General features: G+C 42.7%; 2 protein-coding genes across 3 annotated transcripts in view; both read right to left on the bottom strand.

Annotated features, from left to right (window-relative positions):
* Positions 1–27766, bottom strand: part of syde2 (synapse defective 1, Rho GTPase, homolog 2 (C. elegans)) — a 73050-nt gene that overhangs the window by 8305 nt on the left and 36979 nt on the right. For both annotated transcript variants that reach the window (XM_089000622.1, XM_089000623.1), the window contains exons 5-7: positions 22079–22205; positions 596–777; positions 227–458 (exon numbers count right to left, since the gene is read on the bottom strand). In XM_089000622.1, coding sequence (XP_088856748.1) covers positions 227–458; positions 596–777; positions 22079–22205 — 541 coding nt within the window. The remainder of the gene's footprint in view (positions 1–226; positions 459–595; positions 778–22078; positions 22206–27766) is intronic.
* LOC148895407 (uncharacterized) lies at positions 6782–21756 on the bottom strand (the record flags this gene model as incomplete). Its single annotated transcript, XM_089000979.1, has 4 exons — positions 6782–6861; positions 13464–13970; positions 17749–17842; positions 21649–21756. Coding segments are annotated over 4 exons (789 nt in total), but the record flags the coding sequence as incomplete, so codon positions are not given.

The following is a 27766-nucleotide window of genomic DNA, read 5'->3' as shown; positions in this document are numbered from 1 at the left end:
TATATCAATATGCCTTTCTTGATACTTGCACTATGTACAGTTTTTTATGAAACGGTTTTGCACATTTACAGGACACAGTTGACATTTTTATTTTAGTATGCTTAGAATACCTTGTTTTCTATCCTTTCACCCCCCCCACTCCATCCCCTTTTCAAATTGCTGCTGTAGACTGCAAATTTTCTCATTGTGGGACGAATAAATGTTTTCTGAATCTGAGTCTGATTACCTGGCCAGAGCTGCAGCAAGTAGTGCAAGACTTCAATGTGCTTTTTGAAGTGCAGCGCACTGGCAAGTTCCTCTGAGTCAATGAAGACTCGGTTGGTGTGACAGGAGGCGTCCTGACGCTGGCTGAGCAACACAGGGCCAAAACACACTGCCAGGTTCTGACATGTCATCTTGTTCACTTCCTGGTGGGAGGCGACCAGCTTGAGGTGGTCAAGAAGCTTCCTTAATGTCATCTGAGACAGAGAACAACACAGTTGTTTTTTTATGATTAGTTGTTGCAGGGGTTCCGCCGATACTGGTAGCATGTCATTGCTTTCATTATTACCATTAATATCCTTTTTGAATTCATGCCTCAAAACATTTGCCTCACCCTCTCCACTTCTGGAAGGTTGTCCAGTAGGCTGACTGTGTGTTCCGAGTCAGCATGGTCGTTCTCACAACCTGCAGCTCCCATCCTCAGAGGTCTGCTGGCCATGGAGTCCAATACTGCCTCATACAGCTGCTTGGTGATCAGAGGGTAAGGTAACTCTCGTAAGTAGTCCTTCAATACACCTGTTGGGTGGGGGACAAAGAATGTTTGTGATGTCATCCGTTAACTTGCAATCATAAGTACTGCTTTAGGTCACCAAAAAACTTGAATGGTAGTTTTCTTTTTAACGTTCGTTTTTCCACAGACACCGCGCTGCCAGTTGTTGTTTGTGTGTCAATGGTAGTGCATGTACACCTGAGACTTCAGCCTCCAGTAGCTCCAGCGAAATACCATCTGTCTCCATAAAGCCCCTGAGGAATTGCAGGCATGTCTTTTATCTGAGGTGAAGATGTCTGGATAAGTACTGGAATGATACAGGCTGCTGGCAATGTGACAGCCCTTTGTGGAAACTGTCTGCCCCCTCTCCCTCAACCGCTCTCTCCCTCTATGCATCTGGATCAGTTTTCATACAATCTGTGAAGGGGTATTGGCGCAATGATTGAAATGTTTTGAAATAAGATGACTTTATGATATGCATGTGATGTTGAAGCCTGGCATTGGCCTGTGAAGCAACAATTAACTCTTGGTGCTGATCTGATATTCACATATCGTATTTTCTGGACTATAAGTCACCGTTTTTTTTTTTTTTTCATAGTCTGGCCGGGAGTGTGACTTATACTCACGAGTGACTTATGTGCGAAATTATTTACACGTTATTATATAATTTCATGTTACTGGAGTGTGTGTAGAAAATTTCATGTTACACAGTTCTTGCCCAATAATCCTGGCAAATATGTCATGAAAATGTGGGAAGCCTATGATGGAAAATGTAGGTATGCATGGAATATGCAAGTATATCCTGAAAAAACTACATGGAGGAGGATCTGAGAAGAATCAGAAGATGCGTGTGGTGCTGTATATGAATGAAGGACTGCAGAGTCCTAATGTCACACGTGACAACTTCTTGTTGATGTACTTCAGGAGAGAAAGCTGACTATGTTGCCAACGGTCAAAATAAATAAATCAGAGCTTCTCAGTAAAATTCTGAAGCTGTGGGGCACACCTCCTCATTCCTCACTATTTTTTTTTCAGTAAGAAAGCAACAGTTGTTTCGTACGGCACAAAGAAAAACAAGAACGATTTTGGAATGAGCACAATTCACACATATGCATCACAGAGCACAAGCAAAGACATGGAGCCGTGGGACTACAACTCCACCAAAGGACAAAGCCACAAGAACAAACAGCTGCCAGTCCAAAACTGCCTGTTGGCCCTTACAGATTTTCAACAACAATGTGGATGAAACACTGAAAATATCAGAAAACGAAAAAGCGTGAAATGGAAAAACATTAACTAAACTGTTCTAAAATATGCCAATGGGATAGAAAAATATGTTTACAACATCTCAGATTCAGTTGTTGCTGATGTCACCAATTACTTGTCTCTTTTGTGCAGATTTTCAGATATGGGTACAAATGACCCATAAGATCATCAATGTCATTTTTTTCAACATAATATGAGGGTTAATTTGTTAAGTAAATGGTATTTATTTGTCGTGAAATGTTAGTAGATCTGGCATTCATTTCCGCTGTCTGAGATGCGTGTGTGTGACCAGACCTGATGCGGACGTGAGGCGGGACAAAGACAAGATTGCATGATTACTGTGGGAGTTTGACAAACTTTTTCAGGTATTTGGTGAACTTGAGACAGAATTTTCAATTTTTCGCTCCCATTTCACAGTTAAAGCTTCTGATCTATTGGTCGAAATCCAGCGAGAAATAATTGATTTAGAATGTGATGCAGATTTGAAGGGCAAATTTGCCTCCGTGGGTCTGGACACATTTTAGCAGCATCTATTACCAGGGTACCCCAAATTAACAGTTTTGTGCATGTTTAGAACAACCTACCTTTGTGAACAAATCTTCTCAGTTATGAATATCGATAAAACAAAAATGCGTTCAAAGCTCACGAACAAGGACTTAAATGACATTGTGAAAGTGTCAGCTAGTCGGGACATGACACCTGGTATTGATGCACTTTTACAGGGCAAAAGATGCCAAATATCAGGAACAAAAACAATGGTTGGAAAATTCCTTTCTTTCTAAATATCATTTAATCTTAAAGTGCATTGTTTGTCGTGTTGCCGTTGTGTTGTCATATTAATTGTTATTTGTTTTTGTTTGTTTGTTCTTTTGACTTCGGGGCGGCGTCGCGAGGGTGGCTGCCTTTCTGGCGGCTCATGTATTTTGTTTTTCTACTTTAATTCCTTAATAATAATAATAATAATAATAATAATAATAATAATAATAATAATAATAATAATAATAATAATAATAATAATAATAATAATAATAATAATAATAATAATAATAATAATAATAATAGGCAGCCTGGTAGTCGAGTGGTTAGCACACCGGCTTCACAGTGCAGAGGTCGCCGGTTCGCGTCCCGGTCCGGCCTCCCTGTGTGGAGTTTGCATGTTCTTCCCGGACCCGCGTGGGTTTTCTCCGGGTCCTCCGGTTTCCTCCCACACTCCAAAAACATGCATGGCAGGCAGATTGACCACTCCAAATTGTCCCTAGGTGTGACCCCCGCGACCCTAATGAGGAATAAGCGGTACGGAAAATGAGATGAGAGATGAGATAATAATAATAATCTCTTCTTCAATCTTCTTCTTCTTCTTCTCTTGGCTTTTCCCTTCAAGGGGTCGCCACAGCGAATCAGTCACCTCCATCTTCAGAGGTATGATACGCATGTTTGTTTTGGCCAAGCTTTTACGTCGGATGCCCTTCCTGAGGCACAAGAAGACTTATGTCCCTTTGTGGCTACAGAACAAGCAACTAAAAAAGCCGAAAGGAAAAGAAGAAGATTATATTTTTAGATACCAATTTCTTGTTAAAGTTTTGAGCCATTGTAGAATCATTGGGATCGGTTGCAATGCATGTGTGAATGATAAAAGTAAATTGTACATTTGTTCATGAAACGAAATGTTGTGTAAAAGGAATGCTCATTAAATGTCATCATTTTGCTAATGTTCTTGTGCTTCTTTACACCAAAACTAACCCAACTAACTAACCCAGCTGTCAAATTCATAAAGTTCGCAGGCGACACCACGGTCATCGGTCTCATCAAAGACGGCGACGAGTCTGCGTACCGACAACAAGTGGAGCAGCTGGAGCTCTGGTGCAGCCGTCACAACCTGGAGCTGAAACCGCTGAAGACAGTTGAGATGATCGTGGACTTCAGGAAACATCCATCACCACAGCTACCCCTCACACTATCCAACTGCCTTGTGTCAACCGTTGAGACCTTCAAGTTCCTGGGAATCACAGTCTCCCAGGACATGAAGTGGGAGGTCAACACCAACTCTATTCTGAAAAAGGCCCAACAGAGAATGTACTTCCTGAGGCTGCTAAAGAAGCATGGCCTGCCACAGGAGGTGCTGCAACATTTCTACACGGCTGTCATCGAATCCATCCTGTGTTCTTCCATCACCGTTTGGTTCGGGGCCGCCACAAAAATGGACAAAATCCAACTTCAACGGACAGTTAGGACGGCGGAAAAAATCATTGGCACCGCCCTACCCACTCTCGAGGACTTGCACACTGCAAGAATCCAAACTAGGGCGCGGAAAATCCTACTGGACCCTCCGCACCCTGCCCACCACCTTTTCCAGCTACTCCCCTCAGGCAGGCGCTACCGATCCATGCGCACCAAATCCAGCAGACATTTAAACAGCTTCTTCCCCCAAGCCATTAACTCTTTGAACTCTTTCAACAGTAGCCAAAATGGAACTGTATAGTGCCACTTAGCAGTTTTTTTGACGACGATACTAGTGCAGCGTGTTCTACCGGAAACAAATTCCTTGTGTGTTCTACATACTTGGCAATAAAGACGATTCTGATTCTGATTCTGAAAGACATATTTTGGTTATTTATAGCATGAATGGTATAATTTTAATGGTCCGGCCCACTTGACATCGACCGAGGCCACATGTGGCCCACCATGTGAAATGAGTTTGACACCCCTGCTGTATACTGTATTGTTTCCATCTTCTGTATGCATTTCATGGCTGATACAACGGATACTCCAGACCGATTTATCATCCGTGAAATACACGAGTATGTATCACACCTGCTCAAACATTCTACATCTGGAAAGCTGTTGCAGTCCTTACAAACTGAACACATGTTGCCTAAATGGGAGTCAAATGAGTGAATCATTACACTGTCATATCACTGTGATCTCAACCACTGCATGTTTTAAACCCATCAATCATTGACAATTAAAACAGTTCTGTGGGATTGATGTTATTTATGCACATTAGTTATGATTGAGTGTTGGCCATCAGTAGCTCATCAATAGGTACTTGGGCTTTAGAACTGGAAGGTCAAGTCCCAAAGTGGGATAAAGAAATTGGAACTAGCCTGTATCTGGACAACTGCTGTGCTGTCCCCTTTACTCTGAGATTCCCTTTTAAATTGTTTCAAACGTATGTGAGTGTTGTGCATCAAAAATATACAGCAGATTGTTTCTCAGCCTTTTCATTTTTGTTCCCAATAAGGTGACTTCATCTACTTTTTGCCCCATTAGACAACTGAAAACAATGCTAACTTTATAAAACCCACATCCTTATTTTCACAGTTACTTAGCCTACTTAAATGACTATTGTGCCTTTTCGCAAAGGAAACTGCTTCACCATTAAGTCACTGACATCCCTAAAGATGTGTACACAGAATAAAGGGCACACTCACAGAGTCACAGTTTATTTTTTTTAATCCCAGTAAATCCCAACTCTACTTTTTATGAGAACTCAGGGTTCTCACTGTATTTTTTATTCATTCATTTATTCGGTCAATTATTCAAGTATGCATTTATTTGGTTTTCTGTTTGGCTGACTTAGAGTCTTAAATGAGGGGACATGAAGAAGAAATGTGTGAAATACATGTTAAAATATTAGCAAGGAATGTAAGTACCATTGACACAGTTAACTCTCTTGCCTTCCTTTCCAAAAGAAAAGGGACATCTGAATCGTTGTCCTTTGACAGCGGAAGAAAGAGCTCTCCTGAGCTCAAAGGATCTGATGAGCTTTGCTTTTAATTCCTGCTCACAACAGGTCGACACACAGTACAACCACAATAATGGAAATACAATAAAAGCAAAATAAAGGCACAATGTTTCCGTAGGTTTTGCACTGGACATGGTGCAAGCAATTTTTATTTCTTTTTTAATTTTAGCAAAAATGTGGTTATACTTTGATTACTTGGCCACTTGGATCTTGCTTTTCGACAGGTCTAGTTCTAGTTTGTAATGTGTTTTGGCTTGACAATCCACCAAACACACAAGTGAGAACCAAAACGTCTCGGCAGAGGTAATGAACACTGTACAAAGTGAGTGACTTTTTATCATCACAGCAATAACAAAATGACTTTTTACTGATTTAAATGGAAACTCTACAACAGGGGTGTCAAAGTCTTTTTTTGCCGCGGGCCACATTGTAATTATGGTTTCCTCTCAAGGGCCGTTATGAATTTGGGGAACCCATTAGAATGTTTAAATCCCTTCAAATATTACATATAGAGCACACAGAAAATTAATGAATAACTCGTTTTCAAATCTGAAGTCAAGAATAATGACTTTTATTGTGGTTGACATCCAAAAATATGAAATTTTGGCTCAGATGTTAGTAATCATCATGGAATTTAACAAGTTTGATTTGCTTTCGCGGGCCGAAAAAAATGATGTGGCGGGACGGATTTGGCCCGCGGGCCTTGACTTTGACACCAGTGCTCTACAATGATAAACACACACACACACACACACACACACACACACCCACAGGCACACACACACACATTATGCGCCCACACTACGCATTCCTTAGGAAGCAAATTGCAGCGTAAAAGATCAACAACACATTCAAACAAGCATACTGTCATGTTGATAGGCACATTGACAGCTCCAAGTGTGCAAGCCAAATTTTAACAGGGCTCGCGACAAACGTGTACTTTGAACCTCATAAAATGGCCCTCTATTAGCATGTCCCCAATGCTTTCGTGAGTGCATGCAGGTGAAGTTGTGACATGCTTAGATTTTTTTCCAACTCTGAATCACCTTTTTGAGAATGCTTCTGTTTTTGGTGATCGACTTCATGTTGGGTCGGAAATCTGGTATGAAGAGAAATGCGATAAGGAGTCAGAAACATTCATCCTCCCCTTCGCATGTGAAGACGTCTAGATTTCTCAAACAGATTACACGGAAATGCTTTGTGGACATTATCTGGCTTCCTGTTATCAATTGGGATTGAGGCGGTGAAGATAAAATAATCTTTTGTCATCCAGGCGTCCGACTGCCTGCTTGTAAATTCCGACCATTTATTTTAGTTGTCTGTCTGCAAATCAGTTAATTTTGTAATTTGAGTGTACACATTCAGTGCACTTCAAGGAACCACATGTACTTCAGTGGTTAGAGAACATGGCCACAGAAATAAAGCATTAGCCTACCATGAGTCAGTGTGTGTGTGTTTACTCTTGCATTTCAGGCCTTATTAGCGCCTGACACGCACATAATACAAGTGCTTGAATATTCTTTCGCTCGACACAAACACACGAGGTCATGGAATCGGGGATGATCAGATGTGTTTTCCTACAGATGTTTCAATCTTTCAAGCAAGGAGGGAAATCAGTATTCCTCTGCTTGTTCACAATGAAAGTGTTTGGGATGTTGGATTGACCCAGGTACTTTGTATGGAGAGGTATGAAGAATAAATGAATGATCCAGTGTTTGAATTTGAGTCCCCCCCCCCCCGCCACCGACCATAAGTATTCATCTAAATATTACCTTCTGAGCTATTATACGATTGCACATTTGTATAAACAGAAATTTGATGTAAAGCTGCGAAAGCAAATGACCGTTTCCAAGCGCATAATGCAAGGTCTGTGCTTGAAGAAATTTCGAGTGGAACAACTTGACTGAGACCTCTGATCTCAACTCCGTCACAGCAAACAGCCAAGATGGACATCTAGTCTGAGAGCCACAGCATCGAAAAATAAATAACATAAATAAAAAAAATTAATGGAGCACCACCGAATGAGACAAGCCAGCTTTGTGAAAAGTGGCACTGTGTTAAAATTAATATGATTGAGAAGTCACATAAATAACTCACTTGTGCCGTGACGCAAAGCGTGTGCACACCTAATTTCTTCTTGTGCGACACAATGAATACATATTTACTGCTTCATGCAATGTCCAAAATCCTTGTGCTGTTGTGAGTGATGGATGAATTGATGATTGTGTTTTTGTATTCCTGCCAATTTTAAATATTCTTGACTAAAAGCTGATGCCCAAAATAATTTTTCAGCAATAATTTGACGTGTTTGTTTAAAGACAATATATAATTCACAGTAAATTAATATGATTTTTTTAGAAGCTATGGATAAACAGTTTAATTTCAAATACTGTTGGAAAATGTACTGATGAAAAAAATGAAAAAAAAGGCAGGAATGGAAGCAGATGAAGAAATTTCGAGTGGATCCAATCCAATCAAATTGAAGTGTAGTGTACGAAATAACTCAATCAGAGGAATTTGATTCTTCCTCCTACTACAGGCACTCACACCATTTTCCAAATGAATGCGAATATAAACCTACTCCATACGTACTTCTATTTTCCATTCCTGGAAGGGTAAAGGCAGTGTCTGAAACTCCGGGCAGACAACTCTGAAAAGTTGCCTGGCTGGCCATAAAGTTGCCTGCCCCATTTTTCACAACTTGGATTGGATTGGATTGGATTGGATTTGCCTTTATTAGTCTCGCAGTGGAGTAATTTACATTTCACAGCAGCAAAGTTATGAAAGAAATGAAAGTAGAAAAGCAAAACACAGGAGCTGCTGAAAAGGCAGCCACTTTCGCGGCGCTGTCTTGAAGTCAAAAGAACCAAAAAAAAACTACATAACAAATAACATGACAACACAAAGACACAGAGAGACATTCATTCTTAAGCACTTTCTGTACCCTCTTTGTTACATAAAGCAGTTGCAGATGAAAGAGGAGAGGATCAAAGCGTCTCTTCACCAGTGAATCATGGACATCATGGACATCATCAACTTGAAACACAATAAGAGGACTAATCGCAAAAAAAAAGAAAAGTATAAAGGATTATTTTAAATTAAGGAAGTACCTAACACAAATGCTCCCTTGCTTAATTTATGGTAAATATTCCTTGCTGAAGATTTTGCTCCACCTGTTGTTTGTCGTCATGGTGCACAATGCAATGTTTGCGTTGCGTTGTCTGCTCAAAGCCACATGGACTCTTCTTTCTAAGCGGCTTTCAAAACTCTCAAGTACACTTTACAGTCACGTGAAATTGCCAAACGTTCATTTGGCAATTTGCATACTCGTCACGGCACGATCGTTCGTTTGGCAATTTGCATACTCGGCAAGGCGGCCAATCAGAAGCCTGTTTCATGCTTCGGATTATACGGTGACTGTAAACTGTAATTGAGAGTTTTGAAAGACGCTTAGAAAGAGGAGTCCACGTGGCTTGTAGCGGGTTTCTTGTAGCTTTTGCTTTATTGAATAAAACAAATGTTTGATTTGAAAAAAAATCTTTTCTTTTTTTGTCTTGAAGAAGTTGTCGGCCACCTGGGCCGAGACATATTGAAAGTTGTACGCCCGACGTAAAAGTTATTTCAAACACGTTATTTCAAACACTGGCAAAAGACAGTTGGTTCTTTCTGGTCTTTACACACTCACATAGCCCTAAGAGAAGGGACCTATCATAGAAGAGGTCTGGCACCGGCACCTCTGGACAGTCGGGATATACAGGTAACATCCGCGCTACGACCACCCATACTTACGACCACGACCGCCAGACCCCCCCCCCCCTTTTTTTTTTAAATTCTACGCCTGCCACCGCAACACGCAAGCAGCCAGCAACGCTTACTACAATTTTGGCCAGCCACCATGTCACACACTCGCACAACACTGTATTGAGTGTGACTAAACTTGATACAGTAGTTATACAATGCAGATACCGTTTCGGCAACATCTCCTGTAGTACTGTACAGAGCTTTTTTTCTTTGGCATCCGCCTGTGTCCAAGCGTGTGTGTCGGGCGACCCCTTCGGCCGTTAGCAGGAAGAGTGATTTTTCAACATCTGTATTCTTTACGTGTAAGTGTTTTCTTTAACCCACAATATAAAATCTAAATATAAAATCTAAATCGATAATATGAAATATAAAATGATAAAAACTACACTAAAAGGTAAGTATAACATTTACACATGAACTGTACAGTAAAGTTTCGTATACATTACAGGAACAGTTATACAGTAATAAACATCGATAATACGAAATATAAAATGATAAAAATGACACTAAAGGTTATATATTTTTTTATTATTTCAAAAATTTATAAATGAACTGTAAACAGTTTGGTATACAATAGTATTCAATAGAAAACGTAGCTTAAAAACAACAGATTGACATCGTATACTATCCTGCCTTGTAAACGTCACGTCGGCCATTTTGAATGGATTTGGACTTACGACCGTTTGACTTACGACTGTTTTGTCGGAACGGAACCCAGTCGTAACTCGGATGTTACATTTGTGTGTGTGTGTGTGTATATATATATATATATATATATATATATATATATATATATAGAGAGATAGAGAGAGAGAGAGAGAGAGAGAGAGAGAGAGAGAGAGAGAGAGAGAGAGAGAGAGAGAGAGAGAGAGAGAGAGATATGCGGCTGGATAGCTCAGTTGATCGTTTGGCATCGTTTGGCATATGGGAGACGAGGGTTCGAATCCCACTTGTGGCAGAGAAAATGAGCACAATGTCATCATCCAGTGTGGGTCCTTGGGCAAGACCCTTCACGCTAATGCCTACCTCATACAATGATGAGAGACAATAAATGGAATGACATGCCGGCTCAGACGTCGCCCGGCCAAACAAGGTCTGCGTCAGGTGCTGGGGAACCAGAGCACCCTGATGAAAAATGGGCTGGAACAAAGCGGAGATGGACGAGATGCGATAACATGGCTCTGTTGGAATGCTACTACTGAAGCAACCCGAGTCAGAGGGGTTACATGCGGAGAATGGGGGCTGAATGGTTACTTCGAAACCCACAGTCACGGTTAACCACGAAACAACTAGTAGCTCAGTGTTCCAATATCCACAAACAGCAATTGCTATCACAACTTGAGATTGATGAGGTACAACACAAATTCAGAGGTGAAGGGCCCCAGGCTGCCACATCAGAGGAAGAGGTTCAACCAGCGATTGGGAGGCAAGCCCCAATGAATGATGAGATTGGGAAGCCAGCCCCAATGAATGAAATGCTGAGCGAGGCAGCAACTGACCTAAGAGATACGATCATGACAAGAATGAAAACTGGGCAACGAAGACACCGATTACAACGGCTATGTGAAGTACCACCTGAAAGTCTCATGGAAACTGTGAATGCAGCACTGAGAACGATCCCGACCGGAACGATCACGGAAACCAGTGAGCTGATATACGCTTCAGCATCAGTGAGCCTAGAGATGCTTGGCTACAAGAGCAACCATGAGAGCCACGAGATACGTTACCCACCATGGAAAAGACGGTTGGAGGCTAAGATCAAGGCGGCTCGGAAAGATGTCAATTGACGGAGACCCACAGAGGTGTGAATAAAAGGCCAATACCCAAGAGATACATGCAGATAACCATACCTGAAGCACTCGAAACTGCCAAACAAAGGCCAGAAGAATAAACAGGCTGTTCGCAACACAACCTGCAAAAGTGTACGCTCAGTGGCAGGGTTCTAACAGCAGAGCAGACCCTCCAAGGCTGGAAACTGAAAGATACTGGAAAGGCATATGGGAGAAGGAGGTCGCACATAACAGCAGTGCACAATGGCTGGTGACTCTGAAAGAGGAGCACAGCAACCTCCCTGAACAGAACCCAGTTACCATCACAGCGGCAGATATACAAGGAAGAGTCTCAGGTATGAAAAACTGGACGGCACCAGGCCCGGATATGGTCCACACCTACTGGCTAAAGAAACTCACAGCTCTCCACGAGCGCCTAGCAGCACAAATGAACCAGTTGCTGATGGATGGGACTCACCCAGGATGGCTAACCGAAGGGCGAACAATCCTGATCATGAAGGATTCCTCAAAGGGTGCAGTTCCTTCCAACTATCGGCCAATAACCTGTCTCTCCACAAAATGGAAGCTCATGTCAGGTATCATTGCGGCTAAGATAAGTGGACACATGGATCAATACATGAGCAAAGCACAGAAAGGCATTAGTAGAGATACTAGAGGTGCCAAACATCAGCTACTGGTTGACAGAACAGTCGCTCAACACTGCAGGTCCCGACATACCAACCTGTGCACAGCCTGGATTGATTACAAGAAAGCATATGACTCGATGCCACACACATGGATCACTGAATGCTTGGAGTTGTATAAGGTCAACAGGACCCTGAGAGCCTTCGTTGCAAACTCGATGAGGATGTGGAAAACCATACTTGAAGCCAATGGCATGCCACTAACGCAAGTGTCCCGCAAATGTGGCATATACCAAGGTGATGCACTCTCCCCACTGCTGTTCTGCATAGGACTGAACCCCCTCAGCCAGATAATCGCCAAGACAGGCTATGGATACCGCCTCAGAAATGGAGCTACGGTCAGTCACCTCCTCTACATGGATGACATAAAGCTGTATGCTAAGAGCGAAAGGGACATAGACTCCCTGATCCACACAACCAGGATCTACAGCAGTGATATCGGAATGTCATTTGGGCTGGAGAAATGTAGTCGGATGGTGACTAAGAGGGGCAAGGTAGTCCACACTGAAGGGGTCTCACTCCCTGAAGGAACAATAGCAGACATTGAAAACAGCTACAAGTACCTCGGTATACCACAGGCCAATGGCAACCTCGAACTAGCAACAAGGAAAGCGGCTACGACCAAATACCTCCAGCGGGTGAGGCAAGTCCTCAGAAGCCAGCTCAATGGCAAGAACAAGACCCGGGCAATAAACAGCTATGCCCTGCCAGTGATCAGATACCATGCAGGAATAATAAGGTAGCCAAAGGAAGAGATTCAGACTACGGATGTTAAGACCCGAAAACTCCTCACCATGCACGGAGGGTTCCATCCCAAGTCCAGCACCCTGAGACTGTACACAAGCCGTAAGGAAGGAGGCCGGGGACTCGTGAGTGTGAGAGCCACTGTCCAGGATGAAACATCCAAGCTCCATGAATACATCAAAGAGAAGGCTCCAACGGATGATGTACTCAGAGAATGTCTCAGACAATGGGGAACAGAGGATGAGGTGCTGGAAGAGGGACAATCATGGGAGAAAAAGCCCCTACACGGGATGTACCACCGAACCATAGCAGAAGTGGCTGATCTCAAGAAGTCCTATCAGTGGCTAGAGAGGGCTGGCCTAAAGGACAGCACAGAGGCACTCATCCTGGCTGCCCAAGAGCAGGCCCTGAACACCAGAGCCATAGAGGCAGGGATATACCACACCAGACAAGACCCAAGGTGTAGGTTGTGCAAAGAGGCACCTGAAACAATCCAACACATAACTGCAGGGTGTAAGATGCTGGCAGGGAAAGCCTACATGGAGCGCCATAACCAGGTGGCTGGCATGGTCTACCGAAACATCTGTGCGGAGTATGGACTGGAAACCCCAAGGTCAAAATGGGAAACACCTCCCAAGGTGGTGGAGAATGACGAGCAAAGATCCTGTGGGACTTCCAGTTACAGGCTGACAAGATGGAAATGGCCAACCAACCAGATATCGTGGTCATAGATAAAGGGGAAAGGAAAGCCGTTGTCGTGGATGTAGCGGTCCCGAGTGATGGGAACATCAGAAAGAAGGAACATGAGAAAATCGAGAAATACCAAGGGCTCAGAGAGGAGCTGGAGAGAGCCTGGAAGGTAAAGGTGACAGTCGTGCCTGTGGTGGTCGGAGCACTTGGGGCAGTGACCCCCAAACTCGACGAGTGGTTGCAACAGATCCCGGGAACAACATCGGATATCTCGGTCCAGAAAAGCGCAGTGCTGGGAACAGCACGGATACTGCGCAGAACCCTCAAGCTTCCTGGCCTCTGGTACAGGACCCGAGCTGAAATGGGGACAGACACCACCCATGGTGGGTGAGACGAGGATTTTTTATATATATATATATATATATATATATATATATATATATATATATATATATATATATATTTTATATATATATATATATATATATATATATATATATGTCCTTGAGCGGCCCGGTAGTCGAGTGGTTAGCACACCGGCTTCATAGTGCAGAGGTCGCCGGTTCACGTCCCGGTCCGGCCTCCCTGTGTGGAGTTTGCATGTTCTCCCCGGACCCGCGTGGGTTTTCTCCGGGTCCTCCGGTTTCCTCCCACACTCCAAAAACATGCATGGCAGGCAGATTGACCACTCCAAATTGTCCCTAGGTGTGAGTGTGAGAGTGACTGTTGTATGTCTTTGTGTGCCCTGCGATTGGCTGGCAACCAATTCAGGGTGTCCCCCGCCTCGTGCCCAAAGACAGCTGAGATAGGCTCCAGCAACCCTAATGAGGACTAAGCGGTACGGAAAATGAGATGAGATATATATATATATATATATATATATACATACGGTGAGACCTCAACTTACAAACACAACTTTTCGTCTTACGTCAAATTTATGAAAATGAAACCTTATAATAAGCACTATTTTGATAATACACACCCACCACGGCTGGCGGAGTGATCTTCGGCAGAAGCATACGACCGAACAGCACCAGAGGTTAAGTTACCAACAGTCCTTATGGAAGGTGATTCTCCTTCCATAAGCCATCAACGACCATCAAAAAGGTAAGTAAAACTGTATTTTACAGCACAGTTTATTTCTTTAATTACAGTCCTCATGTAATGCGCCTCTCTTTCCAAACAGCAATTGCCTTTGACCTTCGACCTCCAACGCCATTCCATCAAGCCATAAATTACCATCACAAATGTAAATAAAGTGACTTTATGATACAATTCAGTGTATTTCTTTCATTACAATACAATAGCACATTTATTATACATAGAATAAGGTATGTTGTGTGTAGTTTTAAGGCTTATTTAGTTGAAAAGTATATTTTATGGAAACCCGGGAACGGATTATTCCCATTTTAATGGTTTCCTATGGGAAACTGTTTTTTGAGATACACACTTTTCGCCTTATACACTCTGTCTGGGAACCAATTAAATTGCATACATAATACAGTAAGCTTCCTGGCCTCTAAAGCGGATCACATCTGCAAATTATTGGAAATCTGCCTTAATACTATGTATTTTCAATTTCGGGAGAAATTTTATAAACAAATTCATGGTTGTGCTATGGGCTCACCAGTTTCACCCATAGTGGCTAATCTGTACATGGAAGAGATGGAGAAACAGGCCCTCACATCCTTCCCAGGGACAAAACCTAGACACTGGTTTAGATATGTGGACAATACTTTTGTCATAATTAAAAAACAAGAAATCCAATCCTTCACAGATCACCTCAACTCTGTAGACATCAACATTAAATTTACTCGTGAGGACATTAAAGAGAACCAACTAGCCTTCTTGGATTGTAAAGTAATTATAAAAGAGGACAGAGCGCTAAAAACAGAAGTCTTTAGGAAGGCTACGCACACTGACCAATACTTACTGTTTGACTCTAACCACCCTTTACAACACAAATTAGGAGTTATCAGAACCCTCCAGCATAGGGCTAAACTAATACCAACTACCATAGAAGGTAGAGAAAAGGAGTCAAAACATATCAGGCGAGCACTTATTAACTGTGGGTACCCGCAGTGGGCATTCAACAAATGTCAGAAAGAAAGAATAGGGAATGAAACCAATAATTCTCAAGATACAAAAAGGAGAGGAGTAGCAGTACCTTACATTGCAGGAGTTTCTGAAAAATTACGAAGAGTCCTTTGGCAACACAAAATTCCTACTTATTTCAAACCGATAAACACGTTAAGGCAAAAATTAGTGCATCCAAAAGATAGGCTACCAAATGAAAAACAAAGTAACGTAGTTTATTCCATACATTGTAAGAATGAAAATTGTAAAGAGCAGTACATTGGGGAGACTCAACAAATTCTCAAAAAAAGACTTTATCAACTTCGCAGGGATAATACAAGTGGGCCTCAATCGGCAGTACATTTGCACCTAAAAGCTCGCAACCACTCATTTGACGACAATGAGGTTAAAATCTTAGCGAAAGAACATAGATGGTTTGAAAGGGGGATAAAAGAAGCGATTCTTATAAAACAACAAAATCCTTCATTAAACCGGTCTGGTGGGGTGAGGTTCAATTTGGATCGTTCATACAATAGCCTGCTTAGGCAAAACAGGTTAGGCTACATTCGTAATGCTGATGAGGTGATACCGGTGGGAGTGGGGGAAATGGGCCAGTCGTTAGTCAGGAATTTAGGAACAATCAGTGGGGCCACAGGGAGTGGTCCTCTGCTCCCCCCAACCTGAGAGTAGGGACCTATCATAGCTGTGTCCGGCGCCGCCATGGCTGGACATTAGGGATATATAAATAGGGCCAATACGACCAGTCAGACTTTAGTTCGCTGACGAAGCCTCTTGGATAGGAGGCGAAACGTCCGAAACCTTCAAATTTGTACAGATGACGGCTGAAGAAACCTTCTCATCGATGGACCACTCCTGTAGGACTGAGAGCTTACACAGACATAATACAGTAAGATGTAAGCGTTGCAGTTTCCCTGTTATGTTATGTACATGCCCACTGTACTGTATATGAATGCAATCATTTTTTGCAACGTTTCTTGTTTTGTCTGCTGAAGCGTGATGATTTTGAAAATTACTGTACACTTCATACTGTGTATTAAAGGACAACCAATGTCACTTTTTATTCAAATGCAAAACACCAATAAAAATGACTTCACGCCAAGACGTCTTGCATTGCTTGTGAATCCAAACAATGGCTTCAGATTCGGATAATATGCTTTCTTGTTACACATCCAGTTATGAATATGATTCAAATACACTGTAGTTCTGAAGAGGAAAGCATACATGTTTGCAATCGATTAAAGAATTATATGTGCCATTTTGAGGCAACATTGGGGGAACTTCTCTCACCCCCCCCAAAAAAAGAGGCACAAAATGGCTCATGGCCAGCTCCGTTTCTTATATGGCGCTTGGATGCTCTCTTTTGGCGGCTTTTGTTAATGCAGTTCGGACGGATATATCAACAGTTATATCGACATTTTTTCTAACTCCCGAGAATATGGATATAACGAGACTTTACTATATATATATAAAAAAAAAAATCCTCGTCTCACCCACCATGGGTGGTGTCTGTCCCCATTTCAGCTCGGGTCCTCTACCAGAGGCCAGGAAGCTTGAGGGTTCTGCGCAGTATCCGTGCTGTTCCCAGCACTGCGCTTTTCTGGACCGAGATATCCGATGTTGTTCCCGGGATCTGTTGCAACCACTCGTCGAGTTTGGGGGTCACTGCCCCAAGTGCTCCGACCACCACAGGCACGACTGTCACCTTTACCTTCCAGGCTCTCTCCAGCTCCTCTCTGAGCCCTTGGTATTTCTCGATTTTCTCATGTTCCTTCTTTCTGATGTTCCCATCACTCGGGACCGCTACATCCACGACAACGGCTTTCCTTTCCCCTTTATCTATTACCACGATATCTGGTTGGTTGGCCATTACCATCTTGTCAGTCTGTATCTGGAAGTCCCACAGGATTTTTGCTCGGTCATTCTCCACCACCTTGGGAGGTGTTTCCCATTTTGACCTTGGGGTTTCCAGTCCATACTCCGCACAGATGTTTCGGTAGACTATGCCAGCCACCTGGTTATGGCGCTCCATGTAGGCTTTCCCTGCCAGCATCTTACACCCTGCAGTTACGTGTTGGATTGTCTCAGGTGCCTCTTTGCACAACCTACACCTTGGGTCTTGTCTGGTGTGGTATATCCCTGCCTCTATGGCTCTGGTGTTCAGGGCCTGCTCTATATATATATATATATATATATATATATATATATATATATATATATATATATATATATATATATATATATATATATATATATATATATATATATCGATGGACCACTGCTGTACGACTGAGAGCTTACACAGACGCTGCTAATAGGAGTAACCCTATCCATTCAAGACTATTTCTGTGTTCTGAAAGTTCCACCAAACAGTATAAGGCACAGATTGCAAGGGAGCACAAAGCTACCTCTAACCTCTTGTTTACACAAAGTGGAAGGTCACTCCCCTTGTCAGTGCTGTCGTCAACACCGCGGCTGGAGGACAAACACAGGTTTATTCTCCACCCTGCTCCCCTCACTGCAATTCCACACGCCCCCACAGGGCTCTTTGGAGTTGGGGGAGGGAGGGTGGATTGTGTGTAGGGTTTGGGCTCAGAGGCGATGTGTGTCCTTTCCTTATCCTGTGATATGTCAAATGTCCCTAAATTATTGTGTTTTCACCATCGTACTCACTCCTGGTATACTTCTACTACAGGTACACTCATCAGAAACGTGAATCTATAGGTTCCAACAACAACAACGCAAGCCTGGAACACTTGGTAAAGGGGTTGCTTGAATCCCCTGCTTGCTCTAGGTTGAACTAATCTCCCATACATGAGCCAAATACCATCTGTGTTTGTTCGGCAACAAAGGGGGCACTTGTTAATGACTTTCCATGTCTTCACTGAAGTACTGCTGAGGGTGCGGTAAAAGAAAGGACCAAGACTATGGAAAAGATGCATGGGGAAAGGACACAGACTATGGAAAAGACGCATGGGGCAAATTAAAGACCACAATTTATTGTCAATCCCGCTAATAGCTTTTTAGCAACATGACTGAATAGAACAAGCAGCATTGTTTGGAGGTTAAATGAATCAGTCCCACATTAAGTGATTTCCTTAAAAAGGTTTTGCTCGGGTTACTAGGACACTAAATGGGTCCAAACCCTAATTTGACAAAATGAGCATAAATTCTTTTAATCTGAAATTCGTAGAAAAAAAAGGTGCTGGAGAAGCTTTATTCCCAAACCTCTCCAATGAGCGGAAGTATCACTTTATATCCAACAGTATAGGTTGACTCTGAAAATTTTACCCCATAAAGCAGTTCTTGAAATAACCAGATTTGAGTATAGTATGGCATAGAAGGAGAAAAGTGGTGCGGGGTGCACTGCACTTCTGAACTGAAGCCATCTTGAAGCTTGGGTGCTAAAGCCAGTGCTAAATATATTACCGGTTGTATTTGATTGTCTACTTGTGCAGATCATATTGGCAACAGTTTTTGTGGTTCTCTGACTGAAATGGGCTTGTGATTTGAAAGAATGTCCTGCCACGTCCTTGCAAGCTTTAGATTGAACCGTGACCCCAGGCTAATCCTTTGTCACATCTCCACTTTTAAATTAGCTGCGTGACAAGCCAGTGCTTTCAGCTCATCCTCTTGCTCGCGGTGACTTTTTGTGCTAAGTATACAGTATGTTCACGTTTCGAAATTTGATTTAGAAGTTATGTATTTACTTCTTCTTTCTTCTTTTCCTTTCGGCTTTTCCCTTCAAGGGGTCGCCACAGCAAATCAGTCCTCCATCTTTAGAGGTTTAGAGGTAAATTGTCGAATCAAGTAAAACGATGACATTGGGTTTCCTTCCTCCAACCGCTGTCCTGTTCCTCTCATTCGGGCTCATCTGCAACTCGCTTGGCAGAGCAGATTTAGACAGTGCGTAAAAACCAACAAGCCACACTGGTGTTGGTCCTTTTTTTCGAACCTGTTCAACTGTTAACTGTGTTTTTATCCCCTGTCCTGCAAATGCATGTGGATCAAAGCGGGCATGATAGGACAATGCTTATGCTGAGCCTCCTTCTAAAATCAACAGTGGTTCCTAAATGAACAGGGGGTTCCATGGTCTCTTCCTCTTTTTGTTGGCAGAAAATAATGAGTAAGTCATTTTCTTCCAGCCCCCATTTGTCACAACGCAGCAGCCTTCACTCCAACCAAACTGATACCTCATTCCAATGCAATTCCATGAAATTTCTAACACTGTTGGAGAAGAAAATAAAAACCATACACCAACCACTACAATGATACAGGTAACATCCGACTTACGACCGGGTTCCGTTCTGACCAAACGGTCGTAAGTCAAAATCCATTCAAAATGTTGAAGAGACTCAGTGCAAAATGACTTGCAAATGATTTGATTCGGACGCAACGGGGGCGGTGTGGCGTGGGGGTGGGTCGCTGGTGTTCTACCGGTTGCCCTCTCCCCGGCCTCCGCGGCGACGCTCGACCGGAACCCCGCGGCCGTCTGCGGCGCCGATGTGCCTGACCTGCCACCTCGCCCCGTCCCAAAGAGGCGCCGGCAGTGGGCCCGACGTGGCGTTCTCGTCGCGGCAATTCCGCGCGCCCGCGTGCCTACGGCTGACCTGCCTCGGCTCGAGTGCTGGCCAGGCCGCAGGCAGTGTCAGGGGATCCTCACCCGTTCTCGTCACTGCGGTCCCGCGCATCCAAGCACAGACGCCCACCTGCCTCAGCTCTCGTGCAGGCCGTGCTGTGGCCGGCGTCGGTGGTCCCATCACACGGTCGATTGCTGTGCGAGAGTGAGATGCTGGCTGGCTGGCCAAAATTGTCGTACGCATTACTGAGCTGCTAGCGCATTCTAATCCCAGGCGTAGAATAAAATAAAAATTAAAAAAATTCGGTCTGGCGGTCGTGGTCATAAGTATGGGTGGTTGTAAGTCGCGCCGGTCGTTTGTCAGATGTTACCTGTACTGACAATGGTAACAACAACAATAATAAATGATGCGGCTGCCATTAAATGAGCTCCAATGACAATGAAATTCTAAATCGAATAATGTAGGAGTTGGCAGATTTTTGTCCTGCTTCCACTTATGATATTGTCATAAAAAACACACACACACAATCTGTCTTGAAGCCACTTAAATGTGACCGAGAAAGGACAGTCGAGAACATGTCGCTACAAACCTGACAAAGAAAGAATGACCAGAATGTACAGCATAGTCCGATAGTAAGAGTGCGTGTGGGCCGTTCCCTCAGGCGCCACTATACACTGGTATGTTGACTCATGGAATGCTTTCACAATAAACATCACAGACTTATGGAGAGCCACAGCACACACACACACACACACACACACACACACACACACACACACACACACACACACACACACACACACACGCACACACACGCACGCCCACACCCACACACACTTGCTGACCTATTTGGTGCAAACACACCAGTTCAGACATGTTCTGAGGCACTGAAAGTATTTTATTTATTGCACTAAATCAATGATGGAAGGTGCTTCGTTAACAAAGTACCCAATTCAATTTTATTTAAAGATTTGTTGGATAAGAATTTTATATACATATATATTTTTTTCTCACTCCCTCTCTGTCTGCCTGTCTCTTTAATGTTTAACCCCCGGCCCTCACTGCTGGGTTCTTAACCAATCACGTGGCTTTAAGGAACGACGTTTTTGTTGACGATTTTGTTTTTTAAGGAGAACGGCCTCACTCTCTCTCTGTCTGGAACCCCATATATATATATATATATATATATATATATATATATATATATATATATATATATACAGTAAAGTCTCGTTATATCGATATTCTCGGGAGTCCGAAAAATATCGATATAACCGGGACTATCGATATATCCGACCCTGCGCGCATGTAGTTTTCTCCTTGTATATATATATACAGTAAAGTCTCGTTATATCGATATCGGATATATCGATAGTCCCGGTTATATCGATACTATTTCTATGCACGCACGGAGAAAATTACATGCAAACAGGGTCGGATATATCGATAGTCCCGGTTATATCGATATTTTTTCGGACTCCCTTGAATATCGATATAATGAGACTTTACTGTATATATATATATATATATATATATATATATATATATATATATATATATATATATATATATATATATATATATATATATATATATATATATATATATATATATATATATATATATATATATATATATATATATATATATATATGACGAATGCTTTAATAAATGACAAACTTTTGGCCTTACGAACGTTAAATTCACGACAATATAATATTGGCATACAAACTAGTTTTCGGGAAACACACGGAGCGCCACAATGGCTGGCGGGCTAGTTTTCGGCGGAAGAACACCAATCCACACAGCCGAACAGCGCCACCGTAGCTGCCGGACTGCTACTACTACTCTGAGTGCTTACATCGTTTGTCTTCAAGGATTTGTTGCCACGGATACTTTCGCTGTTATGGGACCGAAAAAGTATTTTTGTTTACCTGTAATGACGTTGATGTCAGGATAGATGTTTTCACAGAGTTCCACAGCATAACTGTCTCTCTCAAATGCCTCTCGTAGGTCCTTCTTTACAGCTGCAGAACCACAAAGTCGGTAAAGCCCCACAACCTGAAAAAACATCAGGCAGATGTGAAATTAGGTCAAGTAAACATACGTATTTTCACGACCATAAGGCACATATAAACGGCTCAGATTTTTTTGAAAATGTGCGGTGCACCCTGTCGTGCGGACGTATTAGAGGCCACCATGAGGCGGACGTGGTAGAGAACATGAGGGGGGATGTGTGGGCGTGGTTTGTGTATACAAGAACAGGTATGTGCTTTATGCAGATCATTGCTGTTTTAACAACTCAGAAAATGGCAAAGAGACATGGTTATGAAGCTCAGTTTAAACTGAAGGCTTTAGAAGGAGGTCCGTCTTGTTGCTGGCGTTTTATGAAACTGTGCCATTTTTCCATCCGGGCGAATGATTCTGAAAAGCTGGCGAAAAGGCTTCGTTTCCTGGTGTGCTTGGCTGCCATGCTAAGGGAGAGAAACTCCCGCCGATGGTGATTTTTAAAAGACAGACTTTGCCTAAAGAGACATTTCCAGCAGCCGTCATTATTAAGGCAAACGAAAAGGGCTGGATGTTACGCCACAGTTTGCCAATGGATTGTGGATGCTTGGGGTAACGTGTCTGCTGGCACGGTGGTTCAGGCTTTCGGAAAATAATTTCAGAGGAGCCGCACAGCACAGAAAGTGACTGACCGGGAGGAAAGCGAACCTGCCACGTTGGTTTCGCGCAGCTGTTCGATTCTGAGACAGAGGATGAGGAATTTGATGGGTTTGATTACTGACTGTTACCGGTAATGTGCTTGTTTTTACCATGCCGACGCCTATTCAGTGATGATTACAACATGTTCTTACCTTGTAATTAATACATAAAGCACTACCAAACTCAGTTTTGATCTCCGAACTGTTTTTATAAACTTGTGCGTATTTATTAGAGGCGGACGTACGTATGGCAGTAGAGGATATGTACCGGTATATAAAACTTGCGTACTTTCATCCGGTGCGCCCAATGTGTATGTTAAATACAGAAATGGCACACATAAATGAGATTGCGCCTTTTCACACGGTGCGCCCTTTGGTCGTGAAAATATGGTACACTGCCCATTCAAGAGTTCAACAAAAGTTGGACTAAGAGATATTTTCACACCCTGAGCGCAACACTGCCGTGGGGCGAAACAGCAAGCAGGTGGAAAGATGATAAAAGTTGCAGCCAGATGCAGGAAGGGTATTGTGAGTTTTCTTTATTTGAAGTCGCAACATGTTGTCGGGTTTTGGCAGACCACTGGTAACACTGCTCTCCAGGCTGTCCTTTCTCCCTCTTCTTCCTCTTCTTCTTCTTCTTCTTCTTCTTCTTCTTCTTCTTCTTCTTCTTCTTCTTCTTCTTCTTCTCCTCCTCCTCCTCCTCCTCCTCCACCTCCTCCTCCTCCTCCTCCAAGTGACTGGCTCAGTCTGGTTTTAAAGGTGCTTCACCTGAGCTTCTGGCAAATCAGGTCTGAGCGGCAATTGGCCATTGCCAGGTGGTTGCAATCACCTTCTCAGAGTCAATGAGTGTGGTTGCCCAACTCTACTGTTTTGGATGGGGAGAAATGCGCACCTTTCTCCCATCCAAAATCCAGAAAACAGGAAATTATTTAACATTTCTTTTGGCATCATGACAAACACGTTTCGTGATGTATGTTAGGGTTGCTTGTTTGATGACTTAATGACAAAAAGGTAAGTACTAAGTTTGTGGAAAGCAGCACCAGACATCATTTCTGATAGAACAAACAGGACTACTTGATAAAACTAAATGCTTTGACATGATTTCTATTATACAAATTAGGATGAAATTAATTTAACTTGAAATTGGATTTGTTTACTAGAATTTGCCGACTCATCACAAAGTGTTGTGGATACTATTCCTGGTGATAGTTGGCCACAATTGTTAAACCTGTTTAGTATTGAAGTGATATATGAACTAGACTTAAAATGGTTACTGGATGTTCAATACTTGTGTGAGTAGAATTTTCAGGCCAAAGTGTTTTACAGAACTGCAAGTCAGCAAGCTCAACTGCTTTAAGAATGCTGATAGAGAAGTACAGAGAAGGTCAGAAGGAATTGCATTGTGTCTTTGTAGATCTGGAGAATGCGTATGACAGGGTGCCCAGAGAAGGGCTGTGGCATTGCATGAGGAAGTCTGGAGTGACGGAAAAGTATGTCAGAGTGGTACAAGACATGTATCACGACTGTAAGACAGTTGTGAGGTGTGCTGTCGGTGTGACTGAGGAATTCAAGGTGGAGGTGGGACTCCACCAAGGGTCAGCTCTGAGCCCCTTCTTGTTTGCTCTGGTGATGGACAGGCTGACAGACGATGTTAGAAAAGAATCTCCTTGGACCATGATGTTTGCAGATGACATTGTGATCTGTAGCGAGAACAGGGAACAGGTGGCGGAGAAACTAGAGATGTGGAGATATGCCCTGGAAAGGAGAGGAATGAAGATCAGTCGCAGCAAGACGGAATATATGTGTGTGAATGAGAGGGATCCAAGTGCAAGAGTGTTGCTACAGGGAGAAGAGATAAAGAAAGTGGAGGATTTTAAGTACTTGGGGTCAACTGTCCAGAGCAATGGAGAGTGTGGAAAAGAGGTGAAGAAGCGTGTCCAGGCAGGCTGGAGCGACTGGAGAAAAATGTCAGGTGTGATGTGTGATAGAAGGGTTTCAGCTAGGATGAAAGGAAAAGTGTATAAAACCGTGGTCAGACCAGCCATGATGTTTGGACTGGAGTCAGTGCCGCTCAAGAAAAGACAGGAAGCAGAGCTGGAGGTAGCAGAGCTGAAGATGTTGAGGTTTTCTTTGGGAGTGACCAGGTTGGATAGGATCAGGAATGAGTACATTAGAGGGACAACTCATATTAGAGGCTTTGGAGAGAAAGTCAGAGAGGCCAGACTGAGATGGTTTGGACATGTCCAGAGAGAGAGAGTGACTATATAGGGAGAATAATGCTGAGCCTTGAACTGCCAGGTAGGAGACCGAGAGGAATACCGAAGAGGAGGTTTATGGATGTGGTCAAAGAGGACATGAAGGTAGCTGGTGTGAGAGAAGAGGATGCACAAAACCTGGATAGATGGAGGACATTGATTCGCTGTGGCGACCCCTGAGGGGAAAAGCCGAAAGGAAAAGAAGAAGAAGTCAGTAAGCTAAACCTACAATTAATGTGAAGAGCGACCATTTATATGCGCATTTCTGAAGAAACACATTTGCTTGCCGGTAAATTAACTTCATTAGTGATTTTTAATAGTTGCTGATATTCGTTTAGACCACCTCAATTCCTCATTCAATATCCCTAAAAAGTGTGATATTATAATAATAATACATTTTATTTCTACTCGCCTTTCAAAACTCTCAAGGTCACTTTAGAGTCACAGGATAAGTTTTTTTCTGTGTCTTGGCAAACTACAAATATGGCCGAAGCTTTAGTCCAAAGATGAGTGTCTTGGTAAACTACAAATATGGCCGAAGCTGTAGTCCAAAGATGAGTGGCACCATTTTTCCCCAGAGGAGAGAGCTGGAATGAAGGCAGGTGTGCCAGCAGCGGAAAGCCATTCAGAAATCAGGAAGACTCTCACCAGAAGAAACCACTCCTTAAAATAGTCAGTTGCTACACTGCTCAGCGTTCGGTTCGGTTCAGGTACTGCTCTAGGAGTTTACCAAGACAGTGGAGTTCAACTGTGTAAAGACCAGGGTGGCTGACAGTGAGAGAACCTGTTATTGTGACCGTTTATTTGATAATTTGATTTGGTGGTTTAATGTCAAAACCAACCTGTTAAGCCTTCAAATGTAAACCTAATTGCTGTTTGTGTTTTTACCTTCTTCAAAGGTTTTTCACAGTGCAATCAGCTTGCAATCAGCAATTGTCTTTTCAATGAGAAAAGAGACGATTAAGTCCAAAATAAAAGAGGAAAAAGAAAGGAGAAATCTGTCTCATCATTGGAGTTAAACAGTGAAGTCCCAGTGTAATCCCGGTTAATACAGTCAAAACCCTTTTCAAGTTAGGGGGAGAACTCAAAAAACCAACATAACTTGACACTGTGGGTGAGTAGCGGCAGCCACACGCGCCAGCGTTCACTCAACCCCGAAGTAACTCAAATAGATAGCTAATAGATAGCAAATAGCTAGTGAATAGATAGCTAATAGCTAGCGAATAGACAGCTAATAGCTAGCGAATAGATGGCTATTAGCCAGCGAATAGATAGATAATACCTAGCGAATAGATAGATAAAACCTAGCTAATATGTAGCGAATATATAGCTAATAGATAGCGAATAGATAGCTATTAGCTAGCAAATCCCTCTGTCAAAACTGACTTGTCCGAGCACCTCAACACAGTCCCCGAGCTAAAATGACTTTGAGACCGAGAAAGTTATTATGTTATCACAATACTGAGCAAAATTATATGAAAAAAAAGATCAATCATCAAAACTTTGTTTCAAAAGGTCTTGGAAAGTACATATATTTTCAAATAAGGATTTGAACAACATTCCAAGGAAATAAAAATGGGCTATCATTGTCATAACATCCATCCAACATGTCATAACATCCATTTCCAAATGTGACATTGTGTTGTGAGTAAATGGGCAAAGCCTGTGCCCTCAAAAAAAAATCGAACTGAGTGGATGTTCAAAATGAAAACAGAAACAATTTAACCATCTGTATCCTTACCGGAGTGTCAAACTTTGCATAGTTTTATTTCCACCTTGACATTTGATAGTCACAGAAATTTGATAGTTAAGCCAGGCACCAGTAGCCTTCTTATGTTCGGATTAACGCGGGCTACTGACATACCATAATTTCTCCTACATGTGTCTGTCTGGTATGTGGGACGGCTGACCAACTGGTGTGGTTGCCCGAGCAACGTGTTAAGTCAGTGGGCTGTGAATGGCGAGTTGGACCCAGTTCCACAAAAAAAACAAAGATAGACCACACTACTGCTCTTTCGGGCCTCTCGAGTGAAGCACGAGAATATCTCACCAGTTTAAATTATTTCCTTAGCCACTGTGTTGAGCTGAACTGCTTTTTGTAAACCTCACACGAGGGGGAGAGACGGGGACAGATTAGTTGAGGATTTTGCTTTGTATGCAAGTAAACAGAAGTCACTGGGCACAATGAACAACAAGTCCATTGAGGGAAAAAAGACTGTTTAGGGAAGAGTCGAGCACAAGCGGAGAACAGCTGTTAGAGGAAGAAGGCTTGCAGTTTATACGCTGCGGCTGCCAAGCAACATGACTGGCAGCATCAGGCCTGTATGTGGAATAGGTCAAACAAATAAAGCACAAGGACTCTTGGTAGGGTGCTGAGACCAATGATGGGATCAGAGGGATTTGTGTTGAGGTCAAGATCAATTTAATGACTGAACTATTAGAACTACAAAGGAACAGGCGAAAGGGTCCTTGACTTGATTCATGCACTTGAGTGTGACCCAAACGCAATTCCAAAAAACTGTGGCTCCAAGAGATATTGGAATGAAAGTCACCTGGCAAAAGCCATCACCCCATCATTGGATGGTCCATATACAGTCTACTGTAATCACGTGAAATATCTTGAGGAACATTTGTGCCTTATCAGAAATAGTTCCTCCACAAA

Source organism: Hippocampus bargibanti, linkage group LG07, assembly GCF_051943395.1.
Source record: "Hippocampus bargibanti isolate YZ-2025 linkage group LG07, ASM5194339v1, whole genome shotgun sequence".
NCBI lineage: Eukaryota > Metazoa > Chordata > Actinopteri > Syngnathiformes > Syngnathidae > Hippocampus > Hippocampus bargibanti.
Note: the sequence above shows the minus strand (reverse complement) of the source record. Positions and strands in the feature narration are given on the sequence as shown.